General features: G+C 48.6%; 1 protein-coding gene across 1 annotated transcript in view; it reads left to right on the top strand.

The window, feature by feature from the left end:
- The window catches only part of SYT13 (synaptotagmin 13), a 48,722-nt gene extending 24,970 nt beyond the window's left edge, over positions 1 to 23,752 (top strand). Inside the window, exons 3-6 of the mRNA XM_040328061.1 lie at positions 7,463 to 7,597; positions 9,601 to 9,914; positions 20,566 to 20,692; positions 22,999 to 23,752. Coding sequence (XP_040183995.1) covers positions 7,463 to 7,597; positions 9,601 to 9,914; positions 20,566 to 20,692; positions 22,999 to 23,306 — 884 coding nt within the window. The 3' untranslated portion in view covers positions 23,307 to 23,752. The remainder of the gene's footprint in view (positions 1 to 7,462; positions 7,598 to 9,600; positions 9,915 to 20,565; positions 20,693 to 22,998) is intronic.
- Positions 23,753 to 24,224: the final 472 nt, after the last annotated feature.

Below are 24,224 nucleotides of genomic sequence, written 5' to 3'. Positions count from 1 at the left end.
AGAGTTCCCCTTTTACATCTGAATCCGCAGAGTTCCCCTTTTGCATCTGAATCCGCAGAGTTCCCCTTTTGCATCTGAATCAGCAGAGTTCCCCTTTTACATCTGAATCAGCAGAGTTCCCCTTTTACATCTGAATCCGCAGAGTTCCCCTTTTACATCTGAATCCACAGAGTTCCCCTTTTACATCTGAATCCGCAGAGTTCCCCTTTTACATCTGAATCCGCAGAGTTCCCCTTTTACATCTGAATCCGCAGAGTTCCCCTTTTACATCTGAATCCGGAGACTTTCCCTTTTACATCTGAATCCGCAGAGTTCCCCTTTTACATCTGAATCCGCTGAGTTCCCCTTTTACATCTGAATCCGCAGAGTTCCCCTTTTACATCTGAATCCACAGAGTTCCCCTTTTACATCTGAATCCGCAGAGTTCCCCTTTTACATCTGAATCCGCAGAGTTCCCCTTTTACATCTGAATCCGCAGAGTTCCCCTTTTACATCTGAATCCGCAGAGTTCCCCTTTTACATCTGAATCCGCAGAGTTCCCCTTTTGCATCTGAGTCCGCAGAGTTCCCCTTTTGCATCTGAATCCGCAGAGTTCCCCTTTTACATCTGAATCAGCAGAGTTCCCCTTTTACATCTGAATCAGCAGAGTTCCCCTTTTACATCTGAATCCGCAGAGTTCCCCTTTTACATCTGAATCCGCAGAGTTCTCCTTTTACATCTGAATCCGCAGAGTTCTCCTTTTACATCTGAATCCGCAGAGTTCCCCTTTTACATCTGAATCCGCAGAGTTCCCCTTTTACATCTGAATCCGCAGAGTTCCCCTTTTACATCTGAATCCGCAGAGTTCCCCTTTTACATCTGAATCCGCAGAGTTCCCCTTTTACATCTGAATCCGCAGAGTTCCCCTTTTGCATCTGAATCCGCAGAGTTCCCCTTTTGCATCTGAATCAGCAGAGTTCCCCTTTTACATCTGAATCAGCAGAGTTCCCCTTTTACATCTGAATCCGCAGAGTTCCCCTTTTACATCTGAATCCGCAGAGTTCCCCTTTTTACATCTGAATCCGCAGAGTTCCCCTTTTACATCTGAATCTGCAGAGTTCTCCTTTTACATCTGAACTCGCACTGTTCCCTTACACTGTAAGGTGGGACTCTGCAGACTCTGATGTAAGGGAGAACTCTGGGGACTCTGACATAAAGGATGCTCTGGGATCCCTGATTTAATGGGGGAACACTGAGAACTCTGATGTACAGAGAGGACTTTGATGTAAGGGGAAGCACTGTGTAAAGGGGAACTCTGATGCAAGGGGTGCTCTGAGAACCCTGATTTACCTTAGTGTACTCACTCAGAGGCAGGAGAGAGAAGGGAGAGACTTCAGTCACAGACAGGGATGGATGGTGAGCTCACTCACCCCTTGGCAGTCATCACCTCTCACCCAGATGTATCTGCGACTGCTGGACTTCAAATTTCCAGCCCCCACTTTCCTTTTCTGAGGTGCAGCCCTGGGGATTGGAGTGCGGGGGCAGAGGGGTAGGGGTGGGAGGAAGAGGAGCAGGTCGAGCTCTCTCTCCTCTCCTATCAGTGTGGACTGGATTGTTGGGTATTGTCAGTGCTGGCTTTGGGCGGTGTGAAAGAGAGAGTGTAACAGACACTCTGGTCCCGATTCTCAGAGGACTTACGACGGCGCAGCGCCATGTGCGCCGTCGTAAGTCCTAATCCGAGCCGTCGTATCTATGCGGCTGATTCTTAGAATCAGTTACGCATAGATAAGCATTAGATCCGACAGGCGTAAGTCTCTTACGCCGTCGGATCTAAAATGCAATTTTTTTTTTGTCTGCTAGGTGTCGCCGCCGTCGTTTTCCCCGTCGAGTATGCAAATTAGCTAGATACGCGAATTTCCTAACGTACGCGCGGCCGACGCAGTAAAGTTACAACGTTTACGTTAGGCTTGTCCCGGCGTAAAGTTGCCCCCGCTATATGAGGCGCAATCAATGTTAAAGCGGGGGTTCACCCTGTTAAAAAAAAAAAATATGTTTTTTTTTATTAGACCATTACATTCGGCATCGTAGCGCGAGCTACGGTATGCCGGTCTTACATTTTTTATCCCCGTACTCACTGTGCTATCGATGATTGAAGAATCCGGGGAATGGGCGTTCCTATGGTGAGAGAAGGTGATTGACGGCCGGCTCTGGCACGTCACGCTTCTCCGGAAATAGCCGAAATAGGCTTGGCTATTCACGGCGCCTGCGCAGGCGCCGTGAAGAGCCGAGACCTACTCTGGCTGTCTTCGGGGAGCGTGACGTGCCAGAGCCGGCCGTCAATCATCCTCCCTCTCCATAGGCACGCCCATTCCCAGCGGGAGTCGGAAACTTCAATGATCGATAGCACAGTGAGTACGGGGATAAAAAATTTAAGACCGGCATACCGTAGCTCGCGCTACGATGCCGAATGTAATGGTCTAATGATGTGAAGGAGGGTGAACCACCACTTTAAGTATGGCCGTCGTTCCCGCGTCGAAATTTAAAAATGTACGTAGTTTGCGTAAGTCGTCCGTGAATGGGGCTGGACGCCATTTACGTTCACGTCGAAACCAATGATGTCCTTGCGACGTCATTTAGCGCAATGCACGTCGGGAAAGTTTAGGGACGGCGCATGAGCATTACGTTTGGCGCGGGAACGCGCTTAATTTAAACGCGATACGCCCCCTACCCTCCTAATTTGAATTAGGCGGGCTTGCGCCGGGTGATTTACGCTACGCCGCCGCAACTTTACAGGCAAGTGCTTTCTGAATAAAGCACTTGCCTGTAAAACTTGCGGCGGCGTAACGTAAATGACATACGTTACGCCGCCGCAGAGATACGCCGGATCTACCAGAATCTGGCCCTCTCAGCTTAGACAACTGCAGCCAGTAACCCTGCTGGGAAACCGTAGTCTGGTCTGAATAATGTGTCCGGGTCTCAGGCGGTCTGGAACCTGGACACAGGATTCAAAACCTGAACTGTCCGGGTGAATCCCGGACAGATGGCAAGCCAAGGGAGTTAAGCCTTAAAGTATAACTAAAAAATATTTTACTATATGTAAAGTGGTTGGAGGGAAGCTTCAGAATGGCAAAGCTGTTTTCACTACAAATGATGTGAGCAGCGGACTGCAGTTCCTCTTTAAGCCCCGCAAGCCAAACAGGTTGTATTACTTTACATGAAGCTTCCAACCTTTCCTGTTTTCAAGCCCTGGGGGCTACAAGAAGAGGGGTCCGGGCAGCTTACACTGAGATGACCTCAGCAATATGGCGGCGCTCATTCATTGTCCAGGGAGCAGCCGGTGACAACATGACCAACATGCCTAATGAATTCCCTCACACTGGAGTCCTCAGCCATGTATGCCCATCACTACTGTTTAGCCGCTTGCCGACCGCCTCCCGTTTTGCCGCGATTTCGTTTATAGGCGTTTTTTAAAGGTGACCTATTTTTTTACTATCACCGATTTTATTTTTCTTGATTTTTGATGGATGATTCAGCTTACTGCAAACTTAAAAACCATGTCACGGTGGACTGGTAATGTAATTATTGTTTCTATAACAACCTCGATAAAGGATGAGAAAAGCAGAAATCGTCATGAGTGTCCCCCACAGTCCTCCTGTTGTGGGGGGTTGGCTGTATTTGGCGTGTTGTATAGTGTTGGAGTGAGAGCTGTAACAATATAATTGGCCCTGACTCATCCCCGAGATGTCTGTAGATTGGATGTAGGACATCGAGGGGCCGCCGTCACCCATCATGTGCTGTACACCGGATGACAACTGTCACCGCCACTCGTCTGCATCCAAATCATCAGGACTGTAAAATACTTATAAGAGACCAATCTGTTTTTATGTATCAAAATCTTATCAATCAACATATTAATCAATGAAATATATCTGCCTATCTATCTATCTATCTATCTATCTATCTATCTATCTATCTATCTATCTATCTATCTATCTATCTATCTATGTGTCTGTCTGTCTGTCTGTCTATCTATCTATCTATCTATCTGTCTGTCTGTCTGTCTGTCTGTCTATCTGTCTGTCTGTCTGTCTGTCTGTCTATCTATCTATCTATCTATCTATCTATCTATCTATCTATCTATCTGTCTGTCTGTCTATGTATCTATCTATCTATCTATCTATCTATCTATCTGTATATGTATCTGTTGGTCTGTCTATGTATCTATCTATCTATCTATCTATCTATCTATCTATCTATCTGTCTGTCTATGTATCTGTTGGTCTGTCTATGTGTCTATCTATCTATCTATCTATCTATCTATCTATCTATCTATCTATCTATCTGTCTGTCTATGTATCTGTTGGTCTGTCTATGTATCTATCTATCTATCTATCTATCTATCTATCTATCTATCTATCTGTCTGTCTATGTATCTGTTGGTCTGTCTATGTGTCTATCTATCTATCTATCTATCTATCTATCTATCTATCTATCTATCTATCTATCTATCTATCTGTATATGTATCTGTTGGTCTGTCTATCTATCTATCTATCTATCTATCTATCTATCTATCTATCTATCTGTCTGTCTGTCTATGTATCTATCTATCTATCTATCTATCTATCTATCTGTATATGTATCTGTTGGTCTGTCTATGTATCTATCTATCTATCTATCTATCTATCTATCTATCTATCTATCTATCTATCTGTCTGTCTATGTATCTGTTGGTCTGTCTATGTGTCTATCTATCTATCTATCTATCTATCTATCTATCTATCTATCTATCTATCTGTCTGTCTATGTATCTGTTGGTCTGTCTATGTGTCTATCTATCTATCTATCTATCTATCTATCTATCTATCTATCTATCTATCTATCTATCTATCTGTCTGTATATGTATCTGTTGGTCTATCTATCTATCTATCTATCTATCTATCTATCTATCTATCTATCTATCTATCTATCTGTCTATGTGTCTGTCTGTCTATGTATCTATCTATCTATATATGTATCTGTCGGTCTGTCTATCTATCTATCTATCTATCTATCTATCTATCTATCTATGTGTCTGTCTGTCTGTCTGTCTGTCTGTCTGTCTATCTATCTATCTATCTATCTATCTATCTATGTATATATATATATATATATATATCTGTCTGTCTGTCTGCCTATGTATCTGTCTGTCTATGTATCTGTCTATCTATCTGTCCATCTGTCTGTCTGTCTATGTATCTATCTGTCTGTCTGTCTATATATCTATCTGTCTGTCTGTCTGTCTGTCTATGTATCTATCTGTCTGTCTGTCTATGTATCTATCCATCTATCTGTTTGTCTATGTGTCTGTCTGTCTTTGTATCTATCTGCCTGTCTATGTGTCTGTCTGTCTTTGTATCTATCTGCCTGTCTATGTGTCTGTCAATCTGTCTGTCTTTGTATCTATCTGTCTGTCTATGTATCTATCTGTCTGTCTATGTATCTATCTGTCTGTCTATATGTCTGTCTATCTGTCTGTCTTTGTATCTATCTGCCTGTCTATGTGTCTGTCTATTTGTCTGTCTTTGTATCTATCTGTCTGTCTATGTATCTATATGTCTGTCTGTCTATGTATCTGTCTGTCTATCTATCTATCTATCTATCTATCTATTAGGCATGTGCATTTCGTTTTGTTCCGAATCGAAATTTGGACACATTTTTCATTATTCAGACATTCGGAAGCATACGAATTCCCGAATTGCAATATTAATGAATTTACCGAATCCGAACAAACGTTTTCGATTCCGAATTCGAAAACCCGCGGACGAAATTCGATCGGAATTCGAAAAAAATATTCTATTCGATTTGAATTCGAAAACAAATTCTATTCGAAAAGAGACTATTTGTTTTCAAATCCGGTCGAAATATTTTCGAATTCGACCGGATTTTTCTAAATTCGGTAGAAAACTAACGAATTTCGAAAACGAATTTAACACATGTAACGAATCTAACTTAACGAAATTAATTAACTAACGAATTAAAATGAAACAAAACAAATTTTTCCCTTTTGCACATGCCTACTATCTATCTATCTATCTATCTATCTATCTATCTATCTATCTATCTATCTATCTATCTATCTATCTATCTGTCTGTCTGTCTGTCTGTCTGTCTGTCTGTCTATCTATCTATCTATCTGTCTGTCTGTGTATCTATCTATCTATCTATCTATCTATCTATCTATCTATCTATCTATCTATCTATCTGTCTGTCTGTGTATCTATCTATCCATCTATCTATCTGTCTGTCTGTCTATCTATCTATCTATCTATCTGTATGTCTGTGTATCTATCTATCTATCTATATATCTATCTATCTATCTATCTATCTGTCTGTCTACCATGTTTCCCCGTAAATAAGACCGGGTCTTATATACATTTTGGCTACAAAAAAACACACTGGGGCTTATTTTCAGGGGATGTCTTACTTATTTACGGGATTGTGAAATTCTGAAATTCCAAAAACGGACCCTAGTTAAATACCTTGTAAAATCATGTAATCCGTTCTGAAAAAAAGATTATATAATGTGCAGTGTGTCTCCTTGTGTAACTTTATTGTGGAAAAAACCTAATTTACAGCACTGCTGGGCGCACACGTGACCCGCCGGAGCTCTTTTTCCCCGCTCCGAATACTGCAGAGGGGGGGGGGGGGCCAAGATCCCTGCTGACGTCAGCCCCACTCAGAGCACTGCAGAGGGAGGGGCCAAGATCCCTGCTGACGTCAGCCCCACTCCGAGCACTGCAGAGGGAGGGGCCAAGATCCCTGCTGATGTCAGCCCCACTCCGAGCACTGCAGAGGGAGGGGCCAAGATCCCTGCTGACGTCAGCCCCACTCCGAGCACTGCAGAGGGAGGGGCCAAGATCCCTGCTGACATCAGCCCCACTCCGAACACTGCAGAGGGAGGGGCCAAGATCCCTGCTGACGTCAGCCCCACTCCGAGCACTGCAGAGGGAGGGGCCAAGATCCCTGCTGACATCAGCCCCACTCCGAACACTGCAGAGGGAGGGGCCAAGATCCCTGCTGACGTCAGCCCCACTCCGAGCACTGCAGAGGGAGGGGCCAAGATCCCTGCTGACGTCAGCCCCACTCAGAGCACTGCAGAGGGAGGGGCCAAGATCCCTGCTGACGTCAGCCCCACTCCGAGCACTGCAGAGGGAGGGGCCAAGATCCTTGCTGACGTCAGCCTGCTCCGAGAACTGCAGAGGGAGGGGCTGCTGACATCAGCTGGGAGGAGAAGAGAAGATCTCTGGCGGGTCACATGAGCGTCCAACGAATTACATTTAACGATTAAACTAGATCTTATTTTCAGGGTAGGGCTTATATTGCAACCATCCCAGAAACTCACGCTGCGTTTTATTTTTGGGGTAGGGCTTATTTTGGGGGAAACAGGGTATCTATCTATCTATCAAATATCTATTGATCTCATATAAACTGTCTATCTACAGATCAGTGTGTGAACACTCCCTCTTCTGACAATGAGGACTCGGAGAAAGTGAACAGCCCACATCACACACCGAAGCTGCGTTACTCCCTTGGGTATGACCGTCAGACAGCCGAGCTCTGTGTGTCTTTCCTGGAAGGTGAGGCCTTCATGTGTTTTAGGCTCTGATTAAAATTCATATTAAAACTGCTAATATGGTGGCAAAAACATTTTTTTGAACATTAATTTTTTTCCTAAACCCTGATTGGATGTTTTAGGGAACAAAGCAGTTCTGGGAACATACACACACATATATATATATATATATATATATATATATATATATATATATATATATATATATATATATATATATATGGCCATTAGGGTGCCCACGTGTCCCGGATTGCCCGGGACTGTCCCGCAATTGACATATCTGTCCCGGGTCCCGGACACCTTCATTCTGGGACAATACGATGTCCTGGAATGAAATAGAGGACACAGCCACCCCCTACTAACTAATAACTACATTTCCAGAACTGGTTGCTAGAGCCAGAGCTGCCTGGCATCTTGCAACCAGTGACTGACAATTTACTCTCAGACAGTGAGGCCGGGAGCGAGGCCTGCGCCTAGTGCAGCGCTGCTGTCCCCACCCACCTCGGCACCTTCTCCTTCTCCGGCACCCAGCGGCAAAAGCAGCAGGGACTGGTGTGATCTTCACTCTCCAGATAGCGACTCCACTCCTTTCCTTCTACGCACGTGGCTCACGCAGAGGGAGTGACAGCAGCACTGCATCTGGTGGCAGGCTATGGGTGGCATCTGGCGGCAAGTGGCACATTTACCTGACAAATAACCTGCCGCCAAATTCCCCATCAACCCCGAGACTACATTACCCCCCCCCCCCTCTTCTTTTTTGGGGGAAGGTGAGATAGGGGGCGTGTCCCTGAATGGCAGTTTGGAAATGTGGTCACCCTACTGGCCAATAGAGGAATTAATCCATATCAGGCCCTTTTGCGCAGTTCGCTAATACAAGCCATTTAAAAAAAAAAACCTGACTCACTTTACGAGCGTTGGCTCGCAAGATTCAAGCCGCTTGGGGTGTCAGTACCACATTTGTCCAGAGGTGCGGGGGTGCCTGTGACGCTCAGAGACACTCAGAGACGCTCAGAGAGGCTCGGAGACACTCCGGTTCCCGTGTCTCTGAGCGTCTCCAAACGTTTCTGAGTGTTTCCAATCGTCTCCACCTCTGGCCACATGCGGTACTGCATAGACAAGCACTGCCTGTGGAAAGAATTACCGTATTTATCGGCGTATCAGGGCAAAATTGTGGGTGCGCGGTATACGCCGATACCCGCTTTCCTGCGCTGAGTTTGAATACTGCGCCGACATATACCGAGCGCAGTACACTCGGGTATAGTCAGGCAGTCTCAGCTCCTTCCGCGCTCACGTCCTGGACGTACAGGACGTCAGCGCGGGTAGCCAAGCATTGCCGACAATACACGAGTGTACTGCACTCTGTATATGTCGCGCGCAGTATTCAAACTCGGCGCGGGAAACGAGCGGGGAGGACGTGAGGACGCCGCAGAAGGACGCCGGACCCAACGAAGAGGACACCCGAAACCGCAGACGGACGCCGGACCCGACGAAGAGGACACCCGAAGCCGCAGACGGACGCCGGACCCAACGAGGCCGCCGATGGACGCCGCGCAAGACACCAAAACTGTATGTACAAAAAAACTTTTTTTCACAGGATTCGGGACAACTTTAGGGGTGCGCGGTATACGCGGAAGCGCGTTATACCACGATAAATACGGTATCTGAGTTTCCATTATTTCCTATGGGGAGACTCGCTTTGATATACGAGTGCTTTGGATTACAAGCATTCTTCTGCAACAAAATATGAGCAAAGCCAGGCATTTTTGAAGCTCAGCCTGTGGATCCCTCCATAGATACAATGGAGGAATGAGTGTAGACATGAAGGGAGGGGATGTGTGTCATTCTTAGGGTCACCAGGTGAAAATAAGGGGGGGGGGGGGGCAGAAAAAAAAAATTGTTTTTGGGTTTAGATTTGCTCAAAAAATATGAAAAGAAGAAAAGTGTAATAAATAATAGTAAAAGACATTTGAATATAAAACATTGATGAAATGTTGTCCTGTGATTTAGCTGTAGGTGTTCTGCTGCCTGGAGAGGAGGATTCTGGGAGTCATTGCTACGTTATGGGCACGCTGAAGAAGCAGCGCGGACGGACGGAGGCGCAGACCGCCTTGGTGAAAAGATCCGCCCACACAGTCTGGGAAGAAGCTCTGTTGTTCCCCCTGCAGGAGGAGGACCGAGCCCAGGCCACGCTGACCCTCACCCTGCGCCACTGCGACCGATTCTCCAGGCACCAGGTGGCCGGGGAGATCACCCTGAGCCTGGCCAATGTCGGCATACCGTTTGGCACGGCGCGGTGGGTGGATCTCAGGGCACCCGAAAAGGTGAGAGCAACCGCAGCCCGCAAGAGCCAAGGTCTAGACTAGTGGTGGTCAACTGAGTCGGTATACAGGGTCTTAAGTGTGGCCCCTGATGCCACCAAAGGGTCGCAGATAATATTTAGTGAATGTAATACTATAGAAGGCTGTCAGAGACTGCAGACATGATACAAGAGATGGTGAGAGACTGCAGACATGATACAAGAGATGGTCAGAGACTGCAGACATGATACAAGAGATGGTCAGAGACTGCAGACATGATACAAGAGATGGTCAGAGACTGCAGACATGATACAAGAGATTGTCAGACTGTAGACATGATACAAGAGATGGTCAGAGACTGCAGACATGATACAAGAGATGGTCAGAGACTGCAGACATGATACAAGAGATGGTCAGAGACTGCAGACATGATACAAGAGATGGTCAGAGACTGCAGACATGATACAAGAGATGGTCAGAGACTGCAGACATGATACAAGAGATGGTCAGAGACTGCAGACATGATACAAGAGATGGTCAGAGACTGCAGACATGATACAAGAGATGGTCAGAGACTGCAGACACGATACAAGAGATGGTCAGAGAGACTGCAGACATGATACAAGAGATGGTCAGAGACTGCAGACATGATACAAGAGATGGTCAGAGACTGCAGACATGATACAAGAGATGGTCAGAGACTGCAGACATGATACAAGAGATGGTCAGAGACTGCAGACATGATACAAGAGATGGTCAGAGACTGCAGACATGATACAAGAGATGGTCAGAGACTGCAGACATGATACAAGAGATGGTCAGAGACTGCAGACACGATACAAGAGATGGTCAGAGAGACTGCAGACATGATACAAGAGATGGTCAGAGACTGCAGACATGATACAAGAGATGGTCAGAGACTGCAGACATGACACAGGAGATAGTCAGAGACTGCAGACATGATACAAGAGATGGTCAGAGACTGCAGACATGATACAAGAGATGGTCAGAGACTGCAGACACGATACAAGAGATGGTCAGAGAGACTGCAGACATGATACAAGAGATGGTCAGAGACTGCAGACATGATACAAGAGATGGTCAGAGACTGCAGACATGATACAAGAGGGTCAGAGACTGCAGACACGATACAAGAGATGGTCAGAGACTGCAGACATGATACAGGAGATAGTCAGAGACTGCAGACATGATACAGGAGATGGTCAGAGACTGCAGACATGATACAAGAGATGGTCAGAGACTGCAGACATGATACAAGAGATGGTCAGAGACTGCAAACACAATACAAGAGATGGTCAGAGACTGCAGACACGATACAAGAGATGGTCAGAGACTGCAGACATGATACAAGAGATGGTTAGAGACTACAAGCATGATACAAGAGATGGTCAGAGACTGCAGACATGATACAAGGGATGATCAGAGACTGCAGACACAATACAAGAGATGGTCAGAGACTGCAGACATGATACAAGAGGGTCAGAGACTGCAGACATGATACAAGAGATGGTCAGAGACTGCAGACATGATACAAGAGATGATCAGAGACTGCAGACACAATACAAGAGATGGTCAGAGACTGCAGACATGATACAAGAGATGGTCAGAGACTGCAGACATGATACAAGAGATGGTCAGAGACTGCAGACATGATACAAGGGATGATCAGAGACTGCAGACACAATACAAGAGATGGTCAGAGACTGCAGACATGATACAAGAGGGTCAGAGACTGCAGACATGATACAAGAGATGGTCAGAGACTGCAGACATGATACAAGAGATGATCAGAGACTGCAGACACAATACAAGAGATGGTCAGAGACTGCAGACATGATACAAGAGATGGTCAGAGACTGCAGACATGATACAAGAGATGGTCAGAGACTGCAGACATGATACAAGGGATGATCAGAGACTGCAGACATGATACAAGAGATGGTCAGAGACTGCAGAAATGATACAAGAGATGATCAGAGACTGCAGATATGATACAGGAGATAGTTTGATACAAGAGATAGTCAGAGGATGTTACCATTTTGTGTGAGTCAATCTAAAGATTGTTTTTCATAAGCACCAAACATTTGTCATTTCATTTCTGACTGTTGCTTCCTTCCTCTGTTTTCCTGACACCAAGAGAAAGAAGGGGACAGGGAGGGAGCTCCACCATGTCCCTGTGTGAATGGGGACATGTCCTTTTCCTCCAATCAGCTCTCAAAGCTCTCCTCACTGAGCTCTGCAGAGTAACCTCAGCTCTGCCCCCTTTTTCTCACAGCGCAGACAAGCTGTATCAATTCTGCATTTTGATTAGGTGTAGAGGAGAGATGGCTGCAGATAAACAGGTATAACGTATGTAGGATAATTTGTCTCTGTGTTTTAGCTGAAGCCAGTCAGTTTACTGATTATATGTAAGGGTTTACAACCAAAGCTTTGACAATAAAACCTGGAAGCTGATTGGTTTAGTAAATCCCCCCCCCCCAATTGGATGATTTCAGCAGCTTCTTGTTTGGCTGAGAATGAAGCTCTTTGTATTCAGAACAAAACTGTCATCATCAGGGAAGAGTTCACTTTGTACGGCACATAAACGTGCGGAATAAATGTAATCAGCAGAGTTATCACAGCGGAGAGAAGAGCGTGGAGAAGAGCGGAGAGAAGAGCAGGGAGAAGAGCGGAGAGAAGAGCGGAGAGAAGAGCGGGGAGAAGAGCGGGGAGAAGAGGGGGGAGAAGAGCGGAGAGAAGAGCGGGGAGAAGAGCGGAGAGAAGAGCGGGGAGAAGAGGGGGGAGAAGAGCGGGGAGAAGAGCGGGGAGAAGAGGGGGGAGAAGAGCGGAGAGAAGAGCGGGGAGAAGAGCGGGGAGAAGAGCGGAGAGAAGAGCAGAGAGAAGAGCAGAGAGAAGAGCGGGGAGAAGAGGGGGGAGAAGAGCGGGGAGAAGAGCGGAGAGAAGAGCGGGGAGAAGAGCGGGGAGAAGAGCGGAGAGAAGAGGGGAGAGAAGAGCGGAGAGAAGAGCGGGGAGAAGAGCGGAGAGAAGAGGGGAGAGAAGAGCGGAGAGAAGAGCGTGGAGAAGAGCGGAGAGAAGAGTGGGGAGAAGAGGGGGGAGAAGAGCTGGGAGAAGAGCGGGGAGAAGAGCGGGGAGAAGAGGGGGGAGAAGAGCGGGGAGAAGAGGGGGGAGAAGAGCGGGGAGAAGAGCGGAGAGAAGAGCGGGGAGAAGAGGGGGAAGAAGAGCGGAGAGAAGAGCGGGGAGAAGAGCGGAGAGAAGAGCGGGGAGAAGAGCGGAGAGAAGAGCGGGGAGAAGAGCGAAGAGAAGAGCGGGGAGAAGAGCGGAGAGAAGAGCAGGGAGAAGAGCGGAGAGAAGAGCGGAGAGAAGAGCGGGGAGAAGAGCGGGGTGAAGAGCGGAGAGAAGAGCGGGGAGAAGAGCGGGGAGAAGAGGGGGGAGAAGAGCGGAGAGAAGAGCGGGGAGAAGAGCGGAGAGAAGAGCGGGGAGAAGAGGGGGGAGAAGAGCGGGGAGAAGAGCGGGGAGAAGAGGGGAGAGAAGAGCGGGGATAAGAGCGGGGAGAAGAGCGGAGAGAAGAGCAGAGAGAAGAGCAGAGAGAAGAGCGGGGAGAAGAGGGGGGAGAAGAGCGGGGAGAAGAGCGGAGAGAAGAGCGGGGAGAAGAGCGGGGAGAAGAGCGGAGAGAAGAGGGGAGAGAAGAGCGGAGAGAAGAGCGGGGAGAAGAGCGGAGAGAAGAGGGGAGAGAAGAGGGGAGAGAAGAGCGGGGAGAAGAGCGGAGAGAAGAGGGGAGAGAAGAGGGGAGAGAAGAGCGGGGAGAAGAGCGGAGAGAAGAGGGGAGAGAAGAGGGGAGAGAAGAGCGGAGAGAAGAGCGTGGAGAAGAGCGGAGAGAAGAGTGGGGAGAAGAGGGGGGGAGAAGAGCTGGGAGAAGAGCGGGGAGAAGAGCGGGGAGAAGAGGGGGGAGAAGAGCGGGGAGAAGAGGGGGGAGAAGAGCGGGGAGAAGAGCGGGGAGAAGAGCGGAGAGAAGAGCGGGGAGAAGAGGGGGAAGAAGAGCGGAGAGAAGAGCGGGGAGACGAGCGGGGAGAAGAGCGGAGAGAAGAGCGGGGAGAAGAGCGGAGAGAAGAGCGGGGAGAAGAGCGAAGAGAAGAGCGGGGAGAAGAGCGGAGAGAAGAGCAGGGAGAAGAGCGGAGAGAAGAGCGGAGAGAAGAGCGGGGAGAAGAGCGGGGAGAAGAGGGGGGAGAATAGCGGAGAGAAGAGCGGGGAGAAGAGCGGAGAGAAGAGCGGGGAGAAGAGGGGGGAGAAGAGCGGGGAGAAGAGCGGGGAGAAGAGGGGGGAGAAGAGCGGGGAGAAGAGCGGAGAGAAGAGCGGGGAGAAGAGCGGAGAGAAGAGGGGAGAGAAGAGGGGAGAGAAGAGCGGAGAGAAGAGCGGGGAGAAGAGCGGAGAGAAGAGGGGAGAGAAGAGGGGAGAGAAGAGCGGGGAGAAGAGCGGAGAGAAGAGGGGAGAGAAGAGGGGAGAGAAGAGCGGGGAGAAGAGCGGAGAGAAGAGGGGAGAGAAGAGCGGGGAGAAGAGCGGGGAGAAGAGCGGAGAGAAGAGCAGGGAGAAGAGCGGGGAGAAGAGGGGGGAGAAGAGCGGGGAGAAGAGCGGAGAGAAGAGCGGGGAGAAGAGCGGAGAGAAGAGCGGGGAGAAGAGCGGGGAGAAGAGCGGAGAGAGAAGAGGGGAGAGAAGAGCGGGGAGAAGAGCGGAGAGAAGAGGGGGGAGAAGAGCGGAGAGAAGAGGGGAGAGAAGAGGGGAGAGAAGAGCGGGGAGAAGAGCGGAGAGAAGAGGGGAGAGAAGAGCGGGGAGAAGAGCGGAGAGAAGAGGGGAGAGAAGAGGGGGGGAGAAGAGCGGAGAGAAGAGGGGAGAGAAGAGCAGAGAGAAGAGGGGAGAGAAGAGCGGAGAGAAGAGGGAGAGAAGAGCGGGGAGAAGAGCGGAGAGAAGAGGGGAGAGAAGAGGGGGGAGAAGAGCGGAGAGAAGAGGGGAGAGAAGAGCGGAGAGAAGAGCGGGGAGAAGAGGGGGGAGAAGAGCGGGGAGAAGAGCGGAGAGAAGAGCGGGGAGAAGAGCGGAGAGAAGAGGGGAGAGAAGAGCGGAGAGAAGAGCGGGGAGAGAAGAGCGGGGAGAAGAGCGAAGCCGCCTTCATCACAAACCATAAAAATTCCACCGCAGGATAATTACGTCCGATGCGCCTATATTTAGCAACAGACGTCATTGTAGCAATTGGCTAATTCACACCCGTGATCCGTCAGATCCATCCACGGCGCAGCGATCACTGTGCGGGAGACGGAGGCTCAGACGCTCTAATGCCAGGAATGACAAGAAAGACAAGTTTAACCCCTTCAATGCCGGGCACTCCCTCCCCTTCCTGCCCAGGACAATGTTTCATCTTTCACAATTGTCACACTTTGAATGACAATTGCGCGGTCATACAACATTGTACACATACCACATTTTTATCATTTTCTTCCCACAAGTAGAGATTTCTTTTGGTGGTATTTCATCACCTCTGCGGTTTTTATTTTTTGCTAAGCAAGCTAAAAATTTTTTTTAAAAAAAATGTAGTTTTTCTTCGTTCTAAAAATAAAAATAAATAAAAATATTTCACTCACGGGCACTGATGAGGTGGCACTGATAAGAAGGCACAATATTTAGAATTAATGGGCATTGATAGGTGGCACTGATAGGCGGCACTGATGGGCACTAATAGGCGGCATTGATTGGCACTGATAGCCAGCACTGATGAGAAGGTACTGACAGGCATTACTGATGGGCACTGATAGGCGGCATTGATTGGCACTGATAGCCAGCACTGATGAGGAGGTACTGACAGGCATTACTGATGGGCACTGATAGGCGGCATTGATTGGCACTGATAGGCGACACTGATAGCCAGCACTGATGAGGAGGTACTGACAGGCATTACTGATGGGCACTGATAGGCGGCATTTATTGGCACTGATAGGCAGCACTGTATGTGGGGAAAAAAAGGACGTAAATTTTGTTTGGGTGTAACATCAGACGTCCGTGCAATTGTCAGTTAACCACTTAAGGACCGCCGCACGACTATTTAAATTGGCAGAATGGCACCGGCAGCGATCGGATCTGCGGGTCCCGCGGGCGCAGTCACAGAGGACAGGACTGGGTCGCGAGCGCGCCGCTGCTGGCGTGCTTGTGACTCACGGCTGGGCATCTTAAAGGGGACGTACCTGTAGGTCCATGTGCCCAGCCGTGAGTCACGAGCACGCCGGCAGCGGCGCGCTCGCGACCCAGTCCTGTCCTCCGTGACCGCGCCCGCGGGACCCGCAGAGCCGATCGCTGCTGGTGTCCCTCGTTCGGGTCACAGAGAGGAAGAACGGGGGGGGGGGGGGGTGTGTAAACAACCCTTCCCTGTTCTTCCTAGTGTGGATTGTCACTGATCGCCTGTTCCCTGTGTTAGGGAACGACGATCAGTGACGTCACACGCACAGCCACGCCCCCCCACACAGTAAGAACACTCCCTTAGGACACACTTAACCCCTACAGCGCCCCCTCCTGGTTAACCCTTTCACTGCCAGTGTCATTTTCACAGTAATCAGAGCATTTCTATAGCACTTTTCGCTGTGAAAATGACAATGGTCCCAAAAATGTGTTAGATGTGTCTGCCATAATGTCGCAGTCACAGAAAAAAATAACGCTGATCGCCGCCATTAGTAGTAAAAAAAAATAATATTAATAAAAATGCCAAAAAACTATCCCCTATTTTGTAAACGCTAGAAATTTTGCGCAAGCCAATCAATAAACGTTTATTGCGTTTTTTTTTTTTAACAAAAATAGGTAGAAGAATACGTATCGGACTAAACTGAGGGAAATAAATGTTTTTTTTTTTATATGTTTTGGGAATATTTATTATAGCAAAAAGTTAAAAATATTGATTTTTTTTTTTTTTTTAATTGTCGCTCTAATTTTGTTTATAGCGCAACAAATAAAAACCGCAGAGGTGATGAAATACCACCAAAAGAAAGCTCTACTTGTGGGGAAAACAAAGGACGCCAATTTTGTTTGTGATCCACGTCGCACGACCGCGCAATTGTCAGTTAAAGCGACGCAGCGCCGAATCGCAAAACCTGGCCTGGGCATTTAGCTGCCTAAAGGTCCGGGGCTTAAGTGGTTAATGTGCAAGCTGCGACATGCGATTTTCGTGCCATTGTCAGTTAAAGCGATGCAGAGCCGAATCTCAAAAAAGGGGCCTGGTCCTTTACCTGCGTAATGGTCCGGGACTTCAGTGGTTAAAGCGACGCAGTGCCGTATCACAAAAATTGGCCTGGTCATTAAGGGGGGTAAATCCTTCCCGGGGGTGAAGTGGTTAATAACAGCTGTATTACAGAGGCAGCAAGCAAGCTCTGGATGGATGGCGTAGACCTGCGGCATCTCCTCCCAGATCGGCGTGTCCTAGATTAGAGCGGAGATGGCGGCGGCGTCCTGCGTCATCAGGGACCCTGGAGGGAACGGCTGGTGCGGATCATTCCTGAATCACTTGTAGAGGGGGGGAGGGGGGGGCGGGGGGTTCAGGTAGCTATTTATAGATCCACACATATCACAATCTGTAGCATCTTTATCATCCCCGATGTAATATCCTGCTGGTGGGAGAGACGTCACCGAGGATCACACAAATCTGAGCTTTTTTCTCATCGCAGCTCCATTTTATACATCTTTATACAACAAAAAAACAACAACAACCTTATGCCTTATCTGATTTTGTGAGTTTTAATTGTTTAGATGTAGGAAAACTATACACATATTTTACATACATACATATACAGCATCTCACAAAAGTAAGTACACCCCTCACATTTTTGCAAACCAACCCAGTGTGTAAGGGGTCAAACAGTGTAAATTTGCTGTCCCCTCAAAATAAGTGAAAATGTCCAAATTGAGCCCAAAGTGTCAATATTTTGTGTGGCCGCCATTATTTTCCAGCACTGCCTTAACCCTCTTGGGCATGGAGGTCACAGGTTGCCACTGGAGTCTCTTCCCCTCCTCCATGATGACATCACAGAGCTGGTGGATGTTATGCCTAGTACACACGAGAGGATCGATCCGCGGAAACGGTCCGGAGGACCGTTTCCGCGGATAAATCCTCTGGCGGATTTTGATCTCATGGTTGTACTATCCATGAGATCAAAATCCCCGCGGAATTCCCACCGCGGTGACGTGTCGCGCCGTCGCCGCGATGATGACGCGGCTACGTGCGCGACGCTGTAATATAAGGACTTCCACGCATGCGTCGAATCATTACGACGCATGCGAGGGATGAAATCGGACAGATTGATCCGCTGAGTCTGTACAGACCAGCGGATCAATCCGCTGGACTGGATTCCAGCGGATAGATTTCTTAGCATGCTAAGAAATTTTGATCCGCTGGAAATCCATCGGCCCGAAAAATATCCGCGGATAAATATCCGCTGGATCGTACACACCAGGGGATCTATCCGCTCTATCCGCTGAAAACATCGTAATATAAAATGTAATAGTTCAACTCACCATAATGCAGAATCAGTAGGAGCCCCGAGTGTGTCACTTGCCACATCACCTGCCACCAGATGCAGCTTGTCACTTGCCACGTCACCTGCCACATGTTGCGGATAGTCACTTGCCACATCACCTGCCACACGTTGCAGAATGTCACTTGCCACGTCACATCACCTGCCACACGTTGCAGAATGTCACTTGCCACGTCACCTGCCACAAGTTGTGGATTGTCACTTGCCACGTCACCTGCCATATATTGTCACTTGCCATGCCACCTGCCACAAGTTGTGGATTGTCACTTGCCACGCCACGTCACCTGCCACAAGTTGTGGATTGTCACTTGCTACGTCACCTGCCACAAGTTGTGGATTGTCACTTGCCACGTCACCTGCGACAAGTTGCGGATTGTCACTTGCCACATCACCTGCCACATGTTGCAGATTGTCACTTGCCATGCCACCTGCCACACGTTGTGGATTGTCACTTGCCACGTCACCTGCCATATATTGCAGATTGTCACTTGCCATGCCACCTGCCACAAGTTGTGGATTGTCACTTGCCACAAGTTGTGGATTGTCACTTGCCACGTCACCTGCCACAAGTTGCGGATTGTCACTTGCCACATCACCTGCCACATGTTGCAGATTGTCACTTGCCATGCCACCTGCCACAAGTTGTGGATTGTCACTTGCCACGTCACCTGCCACAAGTTGCGGATTGTCACTTGCCATGCCACCTGCCACAAGTTGTGGATTGTCACTTGCCACGTCACCTGCCATATATTGCAGATTGTCACTTGCCATGCCACCTGCCACAAGTTGCGGATTGTCACTTGCCACATCACCTGCCACAAGTTGCGGATTGTCACTTGCCACGTCACCTGCCACCCCCCTCCCTCCCCCGGCCGCCGGCTTGTTGATTGGCCAGCTGCCCTCACACCCACAGAGCCGACAAGTTGACCGCCCACTCTCTGACTCTCACTCGCCACCCGCTCAGACTCTCCAGCGCCCGCAAATTCTGTAACTACCGCCCGGTCAGACTCCCCGGAACTTACACAAATTTCTCGGGGGTGGCAATTTCCCTGTTGCCCCCCCCCCCTGAATCCGCCCCTGCCTCCATGGGAGACGGATGGCGGCCTAAGACTCCCTGGCCAGTAGGGGCTTCCTGATTGGCCAGGAGGAGAATGAGGAAGGCAATAGCAAATAGAGCAGAGCAGTGCTCTGCGCCCCAAGCCCACCCTTTATTGAAGCCAATTAGAGCCTCAAGCCTTCGTACACACGCACGTTTTTCTCGGCAATAAAGCTGCTGGGAGAGCTTTTTGCAGAGAAAACCGTGCGTGTGTATGGTTTCCCGTCAGAAAAACTGCCGGGAATCTCGACAAGAAAAATAGAGAACCTGCTCTCTATTTTTCTCGTCGGGATTCTCGGCAGTGTTTTTTTTTAGGCCGAGAAACCCGAGCGTGTGTATGGTTACCTGGCCCCGATAAGCCTGCACATGCTCAATGAGACATCGACGCATGCGAAGTAGCTTACAAGGCATAGTGTAGGGTGTAGCAAGAGGGCGGCGACGGCATCAAATGTGACGAGCACATGCTCATCGTAGTCGATGACGTCACCGCGGTCTTGCCATTCAAAAGAACGACAGTTCTTTTGAATGGTGTGTGTGTACACTCGGCGAGCAAAGGAAGCTTGCCAGGAATCTCGTCAGGAAAACCGATGTTTTTTTCCTGCCGAGATTCCCGGCTGTGTGTACAGGGCTTTAGGTTCTAATCATGTGCTTAAAAAAAAAAGAAAACCCCTATAGAAATCCATGCCTCCTGCGCCCGCATGTGGATTAGGGGGCCGGACGCATTAATGGGGGGGTGGCGCTAATGGACGGGCCGCTATTGTCACTGGAGAACAACAGAGCCGCCAGCCAGGAGTATCTCATAAACTGCTGGTCGGGTAACGTGGGTAAAGTGCTTCTGTAGGTCAATGGACATTCAAGCATTCTTCACTAGAAGTCCTTATTGGCCATCTGAATGAGCCCTAAAGGAGTTAATAATATATACTTATTATAATTGTGACTTGAGTTGCTCGCCATTTGATTGGAGTTCAGCTTTCATTACCTGGTGATTTTATTTCCGCAGGAAGCTGAGTATTCTAGTGAAGTCCTCCTGTCTATGAGTTACTTACCGGCAGCCAATCGTCTTATCGTGGTCCTGATCAAAGCCAGGAACATACATTCCAGCCAAAACAACAACCTTCTGGGAAAAGGTAAGAAATTACTGAATATTCGAAAAATGACCCAAGCCGCTGTCTGGTAAATTTTTTCTGTTCCACTGAAAACAATGTTAGCTGCCACATTTCCAATAGAATTGAAACAACAAACTCCCAATTCAATCATGTGAGCTGCAATGAAATCATTGTCCCACCCCCTATGTGAAAACCCACCAATCTACGCAAGGCAGTGCTGTGGGGCTATTGTGCCTGTTGGATGTAATTTGAGAGCTTGCTTCTTTGAGATTCATCCATGCATGCTGGAGTTTCCTCTGCTCCCCTTTCCAGCAGTGACTCAGCAGCTCAGCTCACCCTGCTCCTCTGGCCAAGCAGTGATACAGGAGATCAGCTCACCCTGCTCCCCTTTTCTAGCAGTAGCCGTGACTCAGGAGGTCGTCTCACTCTGTTCTCCCTTTAAAGCAATGATTTAGGAGCTCAGCTCCCTCTCCTACTTAGCAGTGACTCAAGAGCTTGTCTTACCATGCTCCCCTTTTCCAACTGTGACTCAGGAGCTCAGCTCACCCTGCTCCTTCTCCTAGCAGAAGCAGGGACTCAGGAGCTCGGCTCACCCTGCTCCCTCTCCTAGCAGTGACCTAGGAGCTCAACTCACCCTGCTCCACTCTCCTAGAAGTGACTCAAGAGCTTGGCCCACCCGACTCCCCTTCGCTAGCAGTGACTTAGGAGCCCAGTTCCCCCTGCTTCCCCCTCCTAGCATTGACTCAGCAGCTCAGCTCACCCCCCCTTTCTAGGAGTGACTCAGGAGCTCAGCTCACCCTGCTCTCCTCTCCCAACAATAACTCAGGAGCTCAGCTCCCCTTGCTCCCCCCTCCCAGCAATGACTCGGGAGCTCATCATAACCTATTCACCTTTCCCAGCAGTGATTTAGAAGCTATGATCATCAGTGACCTAGGAGCTCAGCCCACCCTGCTTCCCCTCCTAGTAGTAACTCAGGAACTCAGCATTCCTCTCCCAGCAGTGACGTAGAAGCTCAGCTCACCCTGCTTCCCTCTCCTAGCAGTGACTTAGGAGCTCAACTCACCCTGCTCCACTCTCCGAGAAGTGACTCAAGAGCTTGGCCCACCCGACTCCCCTCCGCTAGCAGTGATTTAGGAGCCCAGTTCCCCCTGCTTCCCCCTCCTAGCATTGACTCAGCAGCTCAGCTCCCCCCTTCTAGGAGGGACTCAGGAGCTCAGCTCTGCCTGCTCCCCTCTCCCAGCTTTAACTCAGGAGCTCAGCTTCCCTTGCTTCCCCCTTCCATCAATGACTCGGGAGCTCTTCTTACCCTGTTCCCCTTTCCCAGCAGTGACTCAGAAGCTGAGATTACCCTGCTCAGCCTCCTAGCAGTGACCTAGGAGCTCAGCCCACCCTGCTTCCCCTCCTAGTAGTAACTCAGGAGCTCAGCATTCCCCTCCCAGCAGTGACGTAGAAGCTCAGCTCACCCTGCTCCCCTCTCTTAGAAGTGACCCAGGAGCTCAACTCACCCTGCTCCCCTCTCCTACCAGTGACCTAGGAGCTTAACTCACCCCGATCCCCTCTCCTACCAGTGACCTAGGAGCTTAACTCACCCTGCTAACCTCTATTACCAGTGACCAAGGAGCTCAGCTCACCCTGCTACCCTCTCCTAGCAGTGAAGTAGAAGCTCTGCTCACCCTGCTACGCTCTCTTAGAAGTGACCTAGAAGCTCAACTCACCCTGCTTCCTCTCCTAGTAGCAACTCAGGAGCACAGCACCCCTCTCCTAGCAGTGACCTAGGAGCTCAACTCACCCTTCTCCCCTCTCCTATCTGTGACCTAGGAGCTTTCCCAGCAGTTAATCAAAAGCTCAGTTCACCCTACCCGCCTTCTCAGCTCCTGATGTATGTGAATCTGCCAGTATAGCATGTGCTGCCAACTCTGATTCAGCAGTTCTAGGAGAGCAAAGTAATGGAAGCTGCTGTGAAATCCCACCCTCATGCTATTTCCCTTGGTGGATGAAATTTCGAGGCTTAATTCTTTGTCATGCAGGATATGTATGCAGGATCTAAAAAATAAGGCTACAGAGTGACTGTGTAAGCAGGATCAGCTGCGTTGCTGAGAGAAAGGCTTAAGCACTTCAGTATGTCTTCTTTGAAGACTAATTACTCCACAGTGCCTGCAGCTACACAGATCAGTGATGACTGTTTTAAAGTTCATTTACCTTGAATGAATGTATAAATACTTGATTGTCTATAATCTGGCCTTAGGTTTGCTTTAAAGGTGGAATGGGAACCTGCAGAGTACTTTTGTGTGCATAATGCATGGATCAATACTTATGTCTCTCTGTAGATCTCTACGTGAAGGTCACTCTCTGGCATCAGTCTCAAAGACTCAAGAAGAAACAAAGCAAAAGGGCAAAGCACAAAATTAATCCTGTCTGGAATGAGATGATCATGTTCGAGGTGCCGCCGGAGCTGCTGAAAGAGGTCAGCGTAGACATAGATATGCTCTGCCAGGAACCTGGTGGGGGCCCAAGTTATTCCCTGGGGACCTGCGGTCTGGGGTCACATCAGACTGCTACAGGAAAAAGCCATTGGCAAGAGATGATTGACAACCCCAGGAGACAGATAGCCATGTGGCACCGCTTGCTTTCATGAGAGAAGTCGGGACCGCCAGTCGGGTCACACCAGTTCACAATCAGCATGTCACCCAGGGGGAGAGACACGGCACAACCCTTACAGCACTTCACCGTCCAAAAAGTCTCATCAGCCCACAAATTAGACACAAACATAAGGTGGCCGATGCGGGTCGTGATGTCCAAAGAAAAACAAATGCCACCATCAGCAAAGATGGCTTCACTTTGTAATAGGAGTCATTGGTATTTATTGTGTGTATCGTCTTCGTCATAATTCAATGGCAGCATGAATGTCAAGATGGACCTGATTTCCACACGGTTCCTATGTGTTCTACCACAATGTGACCTCGCTTCACAAGAGACAAAATCACTTTAAAGGTGCATTCCAGGCAACTATTTAAAGCGGAGTTCCGGCCACAATTTCACTTTTTAAATATAAATACCCCTGTAATACACAAGCTTAATGTAGTCTAGTAAAGTTAGTCTGTAAACTAAGGTCTGTTTTGTTAGGTTGTTACAGCATTTAGACACTTTATAAAATAGAAATTGACTGGGGCCATCTTAAGTGTGGGCATCATGAAGCCAGACTGTATGACTTCCTGGATTTCAGCCTTGCAGATCTCGCACATGCTCAGTGCTGCACAAGCGGTGTCAGATCAGTTTTCAGCACCTGTGCTGTCCAAGTCACATGATTCTTTGAGACTGGGGAGTGCACAGACTCCTGGAAAGTTACACCCACTGCATTCCCAGGAGTCTGTGCGGTGCATTAAGCACCTAGGTGCAGGAAGTGGGAAGATTAACTATTTTGCCTAGCAACAACACTTTGAAGGCATCTAAAAAAAAAATTCGTAAAGGACTAATGACATTTTTTTAAAACTACTGATGTAATGTTATATTTATGGGTGGAACTCCACTTTAAAAACAGTTTAGTTCACAAATG

The sequence above is a fragment of the Rana temporaria genome, chromosome 11 (assembly GCF_905171775.1).
Source record: "Rana temporaria chromosome 11, aRanTem1.1, whole genome shotgun sequence".
NCBI lineage: Eukaryota > Metazoa > Chordata > Amphibia > Anura > Ranidae > Rana > Rana temporaria.
The sequence above is the reverse complement of the archived record's forward strand: the minus strand, read 5'-3'. Positions and strand labels throughout refer to the sequence as shown.